The 14,140-nt window shown below is 48.5% G+C and overlaps 2 protein-coding genes across 2 annotated transcripts in view; one reads left to right on the top strand and one right to left on the bottom strand.

The window, feature by feature from the left end:
- LOC142883480 (signal-induced proliferation-associated 1-like protein 1) overlaps positions 1 to 14,140 on the top strand; it is a 192,445-nt gene that overhangs the window by 158,624 nt on the left and 19,681 nt on the right. The window lies entirely within an intron of this gene.
- The window catches only part of arid1b (AT-rich interactive domain 1B), a 57,283-nt gene that overhangs the window by 24,825 nt on the left and 18,318 nt on the right, over positions 1 to 14,140 (bottom strand). The window contains exon 4 of the mRNA XM_076018391.1: positions 5,383 to 5,695. Coding sequence (XP_075874506.1) covers positions 5,383 to 5,695 — 313 coding nt within the window. The remainder of the gene's footprint in view (positions 1 to 5,382; positions 5,696 to 14,140) is intronic.

Raw genomic sequence — 14,140 nt, forward strand, 5'->3', positions numbered from 1 at the left:
TTCCTCTCCTCTGGGCTGGATGGAGGGAGGGAAAGAGCCGGATCGGATCGACTGGAGGCCATGAATTATATATAGAGCCAATCTGTTGCCGGGGCAGCCGGGCCTCGTCTCCCCCTTAAAAAGTTCTGACTCAACTCACCACACGGGGAGGCAAACACACATACACACGCACACACACACACATACACACACACACACACACACACAAATACAGACATAAAACACTAGAGTGAGAAGAAGAATCACCCCTCCCCCACCCACCCACCCACCCACTGTCCCTCCCTCCTTTTAAATAAAGAAAAAGAAAAAAAAAAGACAGGGGGGGGGGTGCTGCTTTTAACATATTAAATCCAGAGCAAAGCGGCTCTCCTCCTCTCCCAGCCCTCTGTTCTTTCATAAACATCAAACGGCTCAGGACGGACGGAGGAGAAGCCATTTATTCTGCCCATCTAATGAAAGCTGAGCGCGGCGGCGGCGGCAGCGCCAAGACTACGAGCGACAAAGCGCCACGGGCAGCAGCAGCAGCAGCAGCAGCAGAAATCCCCACCACTGCCCCCCCCCCCCCCTCCCCCCTGCCGTTCTTGACATTCGAGCGCTGCTCTTATTTATTTAGCAAATTTACTTACTAAGGAGGTCAGAAATGAATTATTTGGTGAGGATTTGCCTGGGAGCGCTCTCCTCGCCTCTCTTCCAACATTTTCCTCCCTTCAATTTCCCTTTGATTTACGACCCCCCACCCCCCCTCCTTTCCCTTCCCTTACCCGAGCTTTGCTCTTCTTTTGCTAAATGCTTATTTTTTTCGACAGTGCCCGCTCCTATTGCTCCGGGAACTTTTTTGCAGGGTGTCGCCGGCAGCGCTGGAAAGTCATTTGAAAAGCCAATTTTGTCCTCAGAAGCTGCTGCCAAGAAAAGCTTATACATTTTAATACTTTCTGTTTCTTCCTCTCTTTTCCAACAAGGGGGGAAAAAAAGGAAAGAAAAAAAAAAAAAAAAAAAAAAAAAAGGAAAACGCAGCCCCAATCCACACCCCGTCATCCCAAGGAGGCTTGTGAGTCCTTATAACTGACAAGCTTGAAATTGTTCATGTTATTTGAACATTACGGGAATTCATCACACTGACAACTGGCAGCCCGAAAGGCAACTTTTCATGAAACTCGGGCTGCGTTCAGGAAATGACTGGGATTTCAAGATTGACCGCCGGCTCATATTAAAATTGCCTCGAATCCAACTGATAAACGCGGCAACGGCAACGTGAAAGTTTTAGTGCTGAATAGCAAAAACAATGAAACGCTGTGTGACCCCTCCCCCCTCCAACCAACCTTGCTGTTAAAGAAGACATATATTGCTTTTGGCACATTAGCATATACTGGATCCTATTTTGTCGAAAACAGACTTTCTTTCAGAAGTCCGTTCCAGCTCCGTACTTAGTACTAAGTTAAAGTACGGATAAAAAAAATACTATGGTAAAAGTCTAAGCTCAGATTCACTTCTTTACTGAAGTAAAAGCAAAACATTTTGATGACGTGTTTAGAAATGCTCAGAAAGTACAGATATTTGTACAGATACCTGAAGAAATGTACTGTAAATGTGCAGTACCAGAGTATTTGCACTTCCTTCTGCTTCCCTCTCTCTGATTTGGCAAGCAAACTCGTCTCGTCTTCAAAATAAGAAGCGAGATGCCATTAGACGGATTTGACGGCAGCCTTGTGGCCGTGGGACTGCAGAGGCCGCCTCCGACTCTGCTCATCCGGAATTCTTTTTCGCTCGGCGCTACGACGCCGGAGTCAGGCGAGAGACGGGGGAACCGAGGTGAAAATGTAGAGGGATTATTAGCGGTACGGGGCGAAGGGGATCTCTGTCCGAGGAAATAAAGGGAGGAGGGGACGAGATCAGCGGCTGACACCGGCGCTAACTAGCCGCTGATTCGGAAGGTCGGGGGAGGGGCGGCTGGCCGCGGCCACGCGCCTCCGACTCACGCATCAAAGAGCCAAGCCAGACGCGACTAACAACTTGTTCCTCAGACGGAGGCGAGCCGGGGCCTCGGCTGTTTCACAACGTTGCGCCGAGGATCTGGAGAGCGAGCCGGGGCCACTGGAGCCTTTAACTGCAGAGTTTCTTCCCTTCATTTTTTTTTCCTACGGAGGCCAATTTTCCCTCCCGATCCCCCTCAGATGTTCTAAAGTGGGATCTGAAGGAAGAAAAACATAACAAGGCCGGCGCTGGAGACGGAGGCAGAGAACAAAAAAGCAAATTGGGAGGAAAGAAAGATAAAACAGCCGGGGTAGGAGAACAGAGCGGCGCAGAAGACAGAGACACGGAGAGAGGGAGAGGGGGTGAGAGAGAAAGAGAAAGAGAGAGAGAGAGCGATACAGTCGGTGAGAAAGGTGGGAGGGGAGAGGGAGAGAGAGAGAGAGAGAGAGAACAGAGGAAGCGGGGAGGGATGAAAAAGATGAGCGATAGCAGGAATGAACAAGTCAGCGGCGGGTGAGACGGGTGGGTGAAGGGGGGAGTGGGGTGCAAACTGTGGAGTGCTCCGCAAAGAAAGAAAAACACCCCGTTGAGGCTCAGCTTTCAAGCCTTTATCTGGAATCAGTCCAAACAGCGCAGCATCAAAAGAATCATTCCTATTAGCAGCAAGAGAGACACACAGCTCTTATCAATAGAGAGAAATCAATATGTGGGACACTAATATGAAAAAAAAAACAAAACTGTGAGTGAATGTCGAAAAACAAATATCAGAAAAAAAACCCCAACAGTTTTCAGTTGTAAACATCCACTGTCTGCTCGCTTTGTCGTGGTGGAAATGATTTGTTTGTTTTGGGTAAACACAGCATCAATTTAGGAGTTAACAGCAACTGTGGCTGAATGGGGGAAAATATTCCTGACTTACACACACACACACACACACACACACACACACACACACACACACACACACACACAGTACATCAAAAGACAAAGCAGTGAGAATTTCCATTTCAAACGTGATCCCTGTGATGTAGCGATAACAGAACCACACTGTAATGACAATTTAATGCCAAAGACAAAAATTAAACATGGAGTGAAAGAACGAGGCACTGCTGCATCTGCTGCTGCTGCATCTGCTCCTGCATCTGCTGCTGCATCTGCTGCTGCTGCTGCTGCTGCTATCGAGCGAGAGAGAATCCAGGGTGACCCAAGAGATGGGTGAGGATTTCGCTGCACGCCGCTCAAAAACAGACGCTCAACTAGACGGAGATGTTGGTGGACGACCTCCACCGTGGTGAGCGCCACCTCTCGGTGGTGCTGGGGAACAGTGAGAGAGCCGGGGCGCTCTGATTGGTCCCCGCAGCAACCCGGCTCTTCTCTCTTAATTCCTTAAGTGCCAATATTTGCGCCGCTACGTGCGTCATCGCAATAAAGAGGAAATCGAATGGAAACATCTTAATTCCAAAACAACTTCCTCTAATTGGCAATTAAGTTTTCACATTCGCTTGAGGTTCATGTTTTTTTTGTTTAGTGCTAATGCACTGAAAATGTCTTGGTGATGAAAATGGCTTTGATGGATTCACTTGGATGCAGCAAATATTCCGGCCAAACCTCAGCCTCATTTGGGGGGTGGGGGGGAATCCATTCTTCACAGTAGTTCCTCAAATCCATCCATTCGTTCCATTCTGCCGGCTTTGTTTAGCTTTGCTTTTCCTATGACAAAACGACGCTCGCTTTACGCAGCCCCATTCGTTTGCATAAAAAAACGTTAAAAGCAAATTTTTAATATCGTTAAAAGTTTGCTTTAGATTCGCTCGACATTTTCCAGAAACGCAGCTCAGCCTGCAGAATCCTGGCGAGACGCGAGACACCCCGTTGGGTGAAACCTGCGACGACTAGGAATCCACTGCTCCTCTCAGAAGACGCTGGCCTTGTTGTTACAACTTCCCCCCCCGGCAGGGTTCATCAAAAGTTTACTGCCCACACAATCCCGCAACAGCCCTGCGCTCCAAACTACAGTGCAAACACTCACATCTCCAAAGCCCCGACCGTGATGAGAAACATCCCTCAACTCCTATACAATTATAGCATCAAAGTGCTTTGTGTTCGCGTGAAGGCGTCTCTGATGTTGTGTTTTCCCCACTGTTACACCTGGACTTGGCTTTTACTTCTCTTAATGCCTTGATAAGCGCGAGATTCAGCCCGACCAATCTGCTCGCGGGCCAGTGTCTGTCCTCCTGCAAGAAAGCGCAAGCTGTCAAAATAACAGGCCCGTTGTGAGAAGTGGGAACACAGGGATGGTTCTGCAAATAGTTTTATGTGGAAACTCTTGAGAATGAACTCTTGCCTGCTTCTCTGACAGGATTCCTGGGGGAGAAAAAAACACAACTCTGTGGCGCAGTCACTCTCTGTGGTGTCTGAGGCCACCAGGCTGGACGGAGACACTTCCTGCCCCCGGATTTCAGCAGACTGTATTTAATGTGGAAGGTCAGTATCACAAAAAAAAAAGAAATAAAAAAAAGCATGATGCAGTATCTCATACTGCTATTTTTTATTTTTGGTTAATCAGATGAAACTGCAGACATGCTGGGTTACAATCGCCTCAAAAGTTGAAAGTGTTTTTTGGGAATAATTGGCATCTGAGCTGAAAACAATCTGTGAGTCAGAAAAGCAGGAGGAACGCTTTCACTTTTGTTGTCACAATCGAGACCAGCTGGTAGCACAGTACTTGACAACATGTGCGGAGGTAGACAACACAGTCGGTAAGACCAGAACAGATCGAGCGACTGACGGAAGAAAGAAATGCGACGGTCGTCTTGAATTTGCAGGCCAGGGTTGCCAAAGTTCCTCCAACTTTCAGGCTTGAAATTCTGACCTGAGCAGAGGATTGCTAATGACGCAGTCGGCCCTGAACACGAAACATCCCGACATCTAATTCAACAGATACATAGATACACAGTATGTATGGTTTTTCTACTTTGTAATTCACATTTTTTTGGAGCTTATTCAGATTTTTTTTTTGGCCTTTTCTAACCCACAACCACTTCACTACACAAGAGTTTAGCTGGCTTTACGAAACGGAAAAATTATGCTTCCAACCACAAAAATATACACCACTGTTCAAAAGTTTGGGGTCACCTGCTCATTTCTGCATTGAACTCCATTATATCCAGTTTCATGAAACAATGATCTTGAATGCACTGCGATGTCAAGATAGGCTCAACAAGTTGGGGAACATTTGAGTGTGAAATGAAAACCACCGTTTCGTCAGACATTGGAGTCTAATGAAACGTATCTGAGAGAATACCAAGTGTGCAAAATTGTGTGTGAACGCACTAAAAAGTTTCCCGTTTGAAAGTCAATGACCCCAAACTTGCTGTATACAAATACAGGAAACCGCGCTGCTGCTCCTACCTGTTGTGTGTTGAATTGGCCGCCGCTGAAGCGTCCTGGTTCTTGCGGTTGGCGCTCCCTAGCGACGGCGGGCCCATCCCAGGCCCGGCGGGCTGAGGCATGCTGGGGGAACTTGGCGCCATGGGCGGGTAGACCCTGTTCTGGCCGCTGGGGCCGTGGCTACGTCCCGCAGGCACGGGCTGGCCGGGCCCCTGGCCGTGCATTGGACTGTTGGCGTTCATTCCCAAGTTGTTGGTCATGCCGGCGCTCGTCGGGCCGCTGTAGTTTGCGGCGGCGGTGCTTCCGCCGTAGTTGGACGCCCGGTGGTAGTTACCTGCAAGGAGGCAACGCACGTGTGTGAAATGACTGATGGCGGCTGTAGATAAAACGCGCCGGTGTCATGTTTTCACGGCGGCCGCTTGAATGGGAGCGACAGCGGGCAGGGGTGACACAAAAAAAAAAAAGGCAGAAATTGCTGCAGTGAATCATTTTATTTGAAAGAAAGTGAGCGTTAATCAGGCGCCTGTCGCCCTGCTGCCCTTACACCTGCCACACTGACACACGTACAGCGACTATTTCATCCATCAGGGGGAGAAATGCCCCCCCGTGATGGATGGATGCATGAGGAACACGACGGGCCGGACTGAATTCAGATTCATAACCTCTCCAACCTCCAGCGGGGAAAACATTATGGGGCGTGGTGACATTCTTCACGGCTGTAGGTCGCCTGCATGGCCCCGGGAGCCAGTGGCGAGCTTAAGGCTGACTCAGTCAAACACTTTGAGAGGAGCTTTAATCTGCAGTAAACGCTTTGTAGCTTCCCCACCGCCACCGCCACCGCCACCACCTCCCCACCGGGCGCCAAGCGGCTGCAATACGGCAAGCTTTCCCGAGGTGCGCTTAAACCCCCCCCCCCCCCGCTCCCTCCCTCCAACCCCGCCTCTACCACTTCCACTTTAGCTCTAAAAGCTCCGCCGCTCAGCTCCAACGCCGGCTTCCCCCCCCCCCGACAAGAGCCAGAACAGGAAGAGAGCACGGACAGTCACTTGGGGATGCGACAAGACACCTGCTGTTGGCACACAAACAAACACAGACACACACACACACACTAAGGGTGTAAGACAAATTGTCAGACGCCAGGGATCTTCGCCTGCGATGTTTTCCTCCCTGGGACCCAAAAATCCCGGCCGCAAAACAGAAAATTGAAATACGTGGCATCCTCCATTGTGAAGAGGGCTATTTATTTTGATTTGATTAAGGGTGCTTTAGTTGGGCCTCGCTGCTTAATCCTCTGAGAATATGTCTGGAAAAGGGGATCAAGTCCCTCTAAAACCTGAGGGCTTTTCTGCAAGCTCGAATGCGGTGAGGGAGTGAGGGGGTGGGGGGTGGAATGACAATATTTCACGAGGAAGAAGGAAGAAGAAGAGGAAGGGAGGAAAAAAAAAAAACATCTCCCAAAATGGAAATAGCATCTCGGTGTCCTCGAGCTGCTTCACTGAAGACACTTTCCACAAGACATTAGCCTGCGAGGCCGGCAGGAGGAGGGAAGGGGACGACGGCGGAGAAGGCGGGGGCGGAAAGAAGAGGAAGACAGACAGCTGGAGAGGAAGGAGGGAGGGATGGGGGGGGGGTGCGACTCAGCCCTTGAGGTAGGATTTATATTGAATCAAAATACAAGTATTTTCCCACAAAAGTCGGCAGCTCCGGTTAAATTTGTCCAGAAATTGTGATGAAATCTACTGTGAGAGATGGGGCTGGGGGATTGCGAGAGGGAGGGTGGGGGGTGCATGAAAAAAAGAGACGATGCGGATTATTTCTGGAGAGGCTTTGGAGAGTCGGTGAGCTGAATACAGCTGACACCTGTCAAGGGTTTTGGGGCTGTAATAGGGGAACGTTCAGGAAGAAAGGATGCCTTGCTAACGAACACAGGAGGATACGTATGGCAGGGAGGGAGCGGATGCATACAAAACGGTTTTGGAGAAGCTCGGAAGCCAGCCGAGAGATGTTTTTCCCTTGTACCCGCGAGCGAGCGAGTGCCTGCCTGCGACACTGTGGCGAATCCTGGGAACGGCGGCCTGCTCCTCCTTCGCCCCTCCGTCCTCGGGCGAAGAGATTGCCACGAGTGAACAAGCCCGATCCAGAGAGGCCACCTCTGGATGGCTGTAGAGCCCCGTGTCATGGCCGCCTGCCATCCATTTTTAATAGTCCTGGCAGACACCTCGGCCCCTACCCCAACCTTTGTGACAGACCAGCACACCTCCAGTGGTGTTCAGAACACACACTCCCCCCCCCCCCCCCCCCCCTTTCTGCCAGTTTTCTCCCGCACGACTCTGCTAACCTCAAGCGTCAGCTGGACTGGGAAGTTTTCCAAATGACAAATCTGAACCGTTGAGCCTGTCGACCCCAGGCCAACGACACAGTCAATCGGTCTCACGAATTTCAGTCGATTCCAAAAAAAAAACAACGATTGGGTTCCGTTCCATTGCCAGTCAGCTTTTCTTGAGGATAGGAAGACACGAGGTGCTGGAGAACTGAACTACAGCTCTAAGCACAAAAAGCACAAAAGCTGGATGGAAGGAAGAATAAGAAGCTACCCTGAAGGTCCAATAATATCCATCTACTCTTCTCCAAAACAAGGAAATTCCATCCTTTGATTCCTTGCCTGCTCCTTTTTTTTTGGTTGTAGTTTGATATAACGGACGGGTCTGGCAACGAGTCCTTACACCTCTCGACATTCCCGACCATGTATTCACCCCCTCCCACCATTGTTGTGCCACTTCCAAAGAAGAGGAAGGTCCAACAAAGCATCAGCTTTGCACTTTGAGTCGGAGGCATTGAACAGAGGGCTAATCAAGGTAGGTGTATTCTGGGCATCCACAATTGGCGCTTTCACAACTGTTCCTGAGAGGCTGTTCCCCTGGACTTTGGACTGGACACTGAAGACCTGGACATGGGCGTAATTATCAGTTCTGTCGATAACTGACAATCTTTCGGTATGGTGAGATATCATCCTAACCTATTATGACCTCCATCTATTTTCAAGCGAGGGATCTTGAGGGTTCAAGTAGTCACACGAGGATGACGACGATGTATGTTTGCTTTTTTGTCATTACGCATGCAATACACGCAACAAATTTCTATTGGCGTCAAGCCTGGTGCAGATGTGAAATAAAGTGCAAATTGCATACAGTACCGAGAGTCAGAAAGTGCATAGTAAAGGAATGAAGGTAAACCAAGTTCCATTCTCATTTCACACGGTCAAGACAAAGAGACGTGCTGCTGCTGCTGATGCAGGGAGGCGTTTCGCAAAACTTCAAACCTCATTTGAATGCTGCCCGTATACACGGTGGCAGGCGGTGGAGAAGAGAAGGGCGGGAAGCAAAGGAGGACAAGGAGGAAGTCATTTCCTATTTGTCCCCTATTCTTGTCCTTGTGACTGAACCGCCGCCACCACCGTTTTTCTCCCCGCCACGCCGGCCACTCTGTGCCTTCGGGGCGCCTTGGCGATATTTATAGTGCGACGGACAGGGAAGGGAAGGAGAAGGCGAGCTGGTGGCGTTTCGCTCACAATTACATGGAAATTCCCCGCACGGTCACGCATACCGCGGACGCTATATCCTGCGCCGGCTCTAATCCTCGCCAGTCCCGCGGGACAGGCGGAGTGTGACCGAGCAGATTAGCGTCGACTGCTTCCTCAGCAGACTGGACCGTCCGCTCGCTAACAGCCGCGGCAGTCTCTCTCTCGCTGCTGGCGCCCTCCAGATGTGCGAACTCCATCAATAAAGAGTGGAACGCAGATTACATGGCGGCGTGCTCGAGCTGCCAAGGACAGAAACGGGCCAGACGGTCCGTGTCTGCGTGTAGCCGAGGAGAATTAGCCAGGGGGGGGTACGACGGGGTTGGACTCTTCTTGGTGTGTCTGTGATAGCGGCGGGGTCGGGGAGATTACCTTACAAATTGTTATTGGTTGCAATTTCAAGTTACCCTCTTGAAAACGTACTGGTAGTGCAACCGCTTCAATGGCTTTATCAGAGTAGTGCAACTGCATACGTTTGATTACATTTGGATTACTTTTCTAAATTTTGAATCAACGTCCTCAACTGCTTAGACCTGGCAGTGTTCAGCTTTAAGCAGCTTTCAGCAACAAGGAGAGACTGTTCAACTGGCAGGTGGGCAGTAGGGGGCGCTGCAAGTCTGAACTTGCGAGGAGAACCGACGAAGAAGAATCAGAATAGCATCAAACTATCAGGGGAAGCCATTTTTGGGGACAAATTGGTCAGATGTAATTCAATTTGTAATCATGAACAATTCCACAACTATTGTAATTTAATTACACATTTTCCCCAGTAATGTAACTGGTTACAATTATCTTTATTTTGTAATTAAACTACCTCATGACATTGCATGTAACTTGTTACTCCCCAACACTGGATATTAGGTGGATGTGGGCAACAATGGCATCCCAACTTTTTCATTCATTTGGTCGATCTTTTTTTTGCAGCAGCAATTTTTAATTGGAGCGACTTCTTTCTTCCCACAGCACCACTTTCAGGCTGCAGTCGAAGCGAGCACGACTAGCTGCAATTTTTTCCCCCCCTACTTCTCTTGCCAGGAGCCTCCACATCCTCGTCCCGGCCACCTCAGCACCTTTCCCATTAGGTGTCTGAGCCTGAGCAGGGCCAGGGTGAGCCTGGGGCTTCCCAGCTCCACACACTGTCAATTTCCTCCAAAAAAAAAAAAAAAAAAAAGAAGAGGGAAAAAAAAAAACTACCACTACCTCCCCTCGGCTCTGTCTTTTTTTCCCCTTTTCCTTAAGGCCGAATTAAAGCGTGTCTCCAGCAAGGCACCAGGGCTTAAAACTGCTGTCTGTAGCACGGTCATTACCAGCCCAGTGCTTAACCTCTCGCTGGGGAGGAGGTTGGAGGGAAGAGGTGGGCCGGTGGGGGGGGGGCTGGTAGTGGGAGCAGAGCTCAGACCCGCTTCCAGAATCTCTATCCTGTAATGACCCGACATCCCGACTCCCCTCATCCGTCTGCGTCCGTGGCCCCGTGCCACGTACGTCCATCGGATGTTAGAGAGCAGCTGTTGGACTCATTACAACACGGAGGAGAGGCTGATACGCTTTCAGTTTAGATGAGGAGGAGGACTCCCCCATTCCCCCCCCCCCCCCCCTCTTTTTTTTTTTTTTTTTCCTGTCCGCTCACGTTAGAATCTTCCGTTTAGTCCAGGGGTTTCCAAACTTTTTACGACAGGGCCCTGATCAGATGTTGTGAAAACACCACGAGGGGGGGGGCTGCAGCTGTTTCATCATATGTAGTTTGTTTAAATAAACGAGCAAAAATACAAAACACACAAAATGGAATAAAAACGTCGAGTTGCGCTGCGTTAAATATGTGATTATATTATTAGCACCGTGTTTGCTCTTTAATTAACAGTTCTCTGTGAAAAAAAAAAATCACATCGTGCTGACAAACACGACACACCCTTCAAGTGGTGATTGCGACAATAAGCAGCATTCATAATAATGTTATGCCACTATCACAATTATATCGCAATTGACACAACTTTGACGGTAGCAAGCAAATTAATGGAGGAAGTTTTGTCTCTACACACATACATATACTGTATATACATATATATATGGTGTGTGTCTATCTATATGTATACACATCTTGTATACATACTAGATGTAAGTACAATTCCATGGTTTTTAGTCAGTTTTGTCTCGTGAATGTTTGCCAGCATAAAGTAAAACTGATCCAGGTCCACTTAACGCGTCACGTCTTGTTTTACGCTGCTGCACAAAGGCTTTCGGTGTGATGGGCTGTCAGAGGTGAACCGGTCTCGTCCTCCACAGCTCTAGCAGTGGAGTGAAAGCTGCAGATGACGCTCGAGGAGAACCGAGTGACAGACAATGTGCGTTGAGACGGAGGAGACGGAGCTTCAGCTCCAGCGCTCTGGTTTCCCTCTGCCAAGAAATGAGAAGGGAGGAAAGGCGACATGCAGACGGGGAGGAAAAAAAAAACAATATGCAAATACTGCTGGCCCAGAACCAATGCAAACAAACATTCTGTAACACGGAAAATTCAATCATTCTGCGCTGACTCTATTTTTTTTCTCCCCCTCTCAGACGTCTTAATTTGCCTTTCTGAATTTTCAAAATAATGTGCTGTGGACCTTGATGTTTTTTCTTTAAGCACTGCTCACTTGACACAGACCACAGGTCAGATAAAAAAAAGTTAGCAAAACAGGGACTTGGCAGTAGTGGCTGAGCTCCTCATGCACTACAGACAACAAAGAAAAACAGACAAAACTGTCACAAAAACAAAATATCGGCACCCATCAGTGTTGTTCAGCACAGAAGAGCTGGCATTGCAACACAAAGAGCTTTGAGGAGCCATCCTTTCAAATCCTCAGCGATTCAAAACCACGGCCATATAATAACTAAACATCTCTAAATATTTGGACACCACATGCATAAACCATAACAACCTATTTTTATTCCAAAGAAGCAGCAGCTTCACTCGAGGCGGCGCTATTAGGCTGCTTCCTGCTCGGCTGCCTGATCCTCCCGCTGGAGTTTAAATGCAGGACAAACACAGGTCAGGCGGATACGTATTAAATTTAGCGACATATATAAAACATCACGTTGGATATATGGAATATACGGGGCTAATAGAATACAGCTGGCCCGAGCTGTTCTCCCTGCCTCTGAAGAGAACATCTCCGCTGTCATCCCAGTGAGATTTCACGCTCATCTGCCTCCGGAGCTTCTTCCAGGCCAGTCCGCCTCGCTGTCGCTCTCCTCCTCCGTCTCTTTCTCTCCCTCCTTCCTTCCCCTGCGCTTACTGGGCTGCGAGCCCAGTCGGAGTCACATTAAGAGATAAGAGTGGGCGGAGAAGGCAGACCGAATACCAAATGCACTAGCTATTAATCAACATTAACCAATGTGAGGGAGCGGCCGCAGCTTTTTGGGACGCGCGCGCACACGCACTCGCACGCGCACGTGCACCGGCCGTGTGCGAATTCATCAAAGGTGACACGTTTAAAAAAAACACACACATTTAGCCGAAAAGTTGCAGAGCGTTTCATCTGCTGCGTCGCCACAGGCAGCACATGTCAACGTTTGTTGGATGGCCAGGAGTTTCCCGCAGGAGAAAACAAGCTACACCGCCTAATTACTGAAAGGGAGCCAAACTTTTCTGCATATTACCTTTTCTTTCGTTCTTTTTTTTTTTTGGAAACTGGAGCGTCAGAGACGTCCAGCACTGACGGCTGAAATGATGACTGGTCGACCGAATGTCTCAGTCATCAAACACGCCTCGGTATCGCGCAGACTGAGCCAGAGACTGTGACAGCTTGAATTACAGCTCCGAGTTGAACCGAGCATGCTAGCTAGCTAGCGAGCTAGCCACATATGGTAAAATGTCAGGCGACATGTGCCACTTTGGTTTGGGCTTCTTCACACTTCACACGCCGTGAAAGCCAGTCGTCCTTTGAACACGGTAGACTTTCAACACTACTGAATCATCTTTAACTGGGAACTTTGGTAGATTTTTTTTGGCACATTTGGCACTAAAAACAACTCTCACCTTTATCTTTTTAGACTTTTGCACATTAATTACTTTCTTGTCAACACTACAGATTTGCAACACAAAAAAAAAATTATTCACAAGTTCACTGCCCCTCTTAACGCACTCACAACTTGTTTTCGTTTTTTTTTTGCACGGCCGCACAAAGGCTTTCAACGACAAGGTGCTGAGAAAGAAGCGGCGTCGACACGCAAAGAGAAAAAAAAACTCTTTGTACAGTGTCACAGATATAAAGAGAAGCCAGAAAAACACTCCCTCTGTGCCAGCCGAGATTGCCTTCACCTTACGTACTACCATCTGTGACCAAAGAGAAACTTCCTATTCAACATAGGAGACCGCTAAAGTCAATCCGGATTCATCACACCGACTCCAATTAACCCTTTAATAGAGCTGAAGGGTCACAGACTTGTTCCAGGTTGGACATTTAACGTTTAACAGTTACTCCAATAGATTCAGATTTTTTTTTGCTTGACGCTTTGACTGTGCTGCTATTGCTCAAACCAAGACCTGCTAACATTTTGGGGGCCACATTAATAAGCTCAAAGGGAAAAAAAATTGTAAAGGGTTAAAAAACCCCCAAAAACAACAGCTTTACAGTGGCACTCTAAAGTAAGAGTAAGTTAAAAGTTCTGATGCCTTTCAAATTCAAGCCTTTTTGTGTTTCTAATTAGCAAAGTCTCTTTAAAACCAATGACACGGCTGTCAAGGTCCAGTGCGACTGTGAAATGGGAGCCAAAAGTCATCAGCAGTGACAAATGTGGTTTCCCCATCTGGGGCCAAACTCTTGCGTGACCTCTGTGAATGAATGATTTACGTGGTATTCACTCCGGCAGGAGCGCTTGGGGCGGGGGGGCGGGGTGGGGGTGGGCAGTCGGACGTGCGGCAGGAGTCAACACGGGGCACGATTTAATTATCATGAAGTCGTCAGTGAGTATTTTAACGGGTGGCTCTCAAACTTTTTTTCTTTTTTCTTCAAAAGCCAGAGCGCCCTTTGTGCCGCACGCCTCCGTTTCAATAAACCCAACGAAACACAACAAGGACTCGGCTCGACACGAGCGCTACGGCACAGCGAGACAATACAAAAATTTTTTCACCTAAAAACATTTTAAGGGACACAATGGAGAGTTTGGAGGAGGCTTTGAATAATTCTCTATTAAATCTCGGCTTCAATACGCGAGCGAATTACA

The sequence above is a fragment of the Nelusetta ayraudi genome, unplaced genomic scaffold, assembly GCF_046127955.1.
Source record: "Nelusetta ayraudi isolate G7.1 ecotype Tasmania unplaced genomic scaffold, CSIRO-AGI_Nayr_v1 ptg000007l, whole genome shotgun sequence".
NCBI classification, from domain to species: Eukaryota; Metazoa; Chordata; class Actinopteri; order Tetraodontiformes; family Monacanthidae; genus Nelusetta; species Nelusetta ayraudi.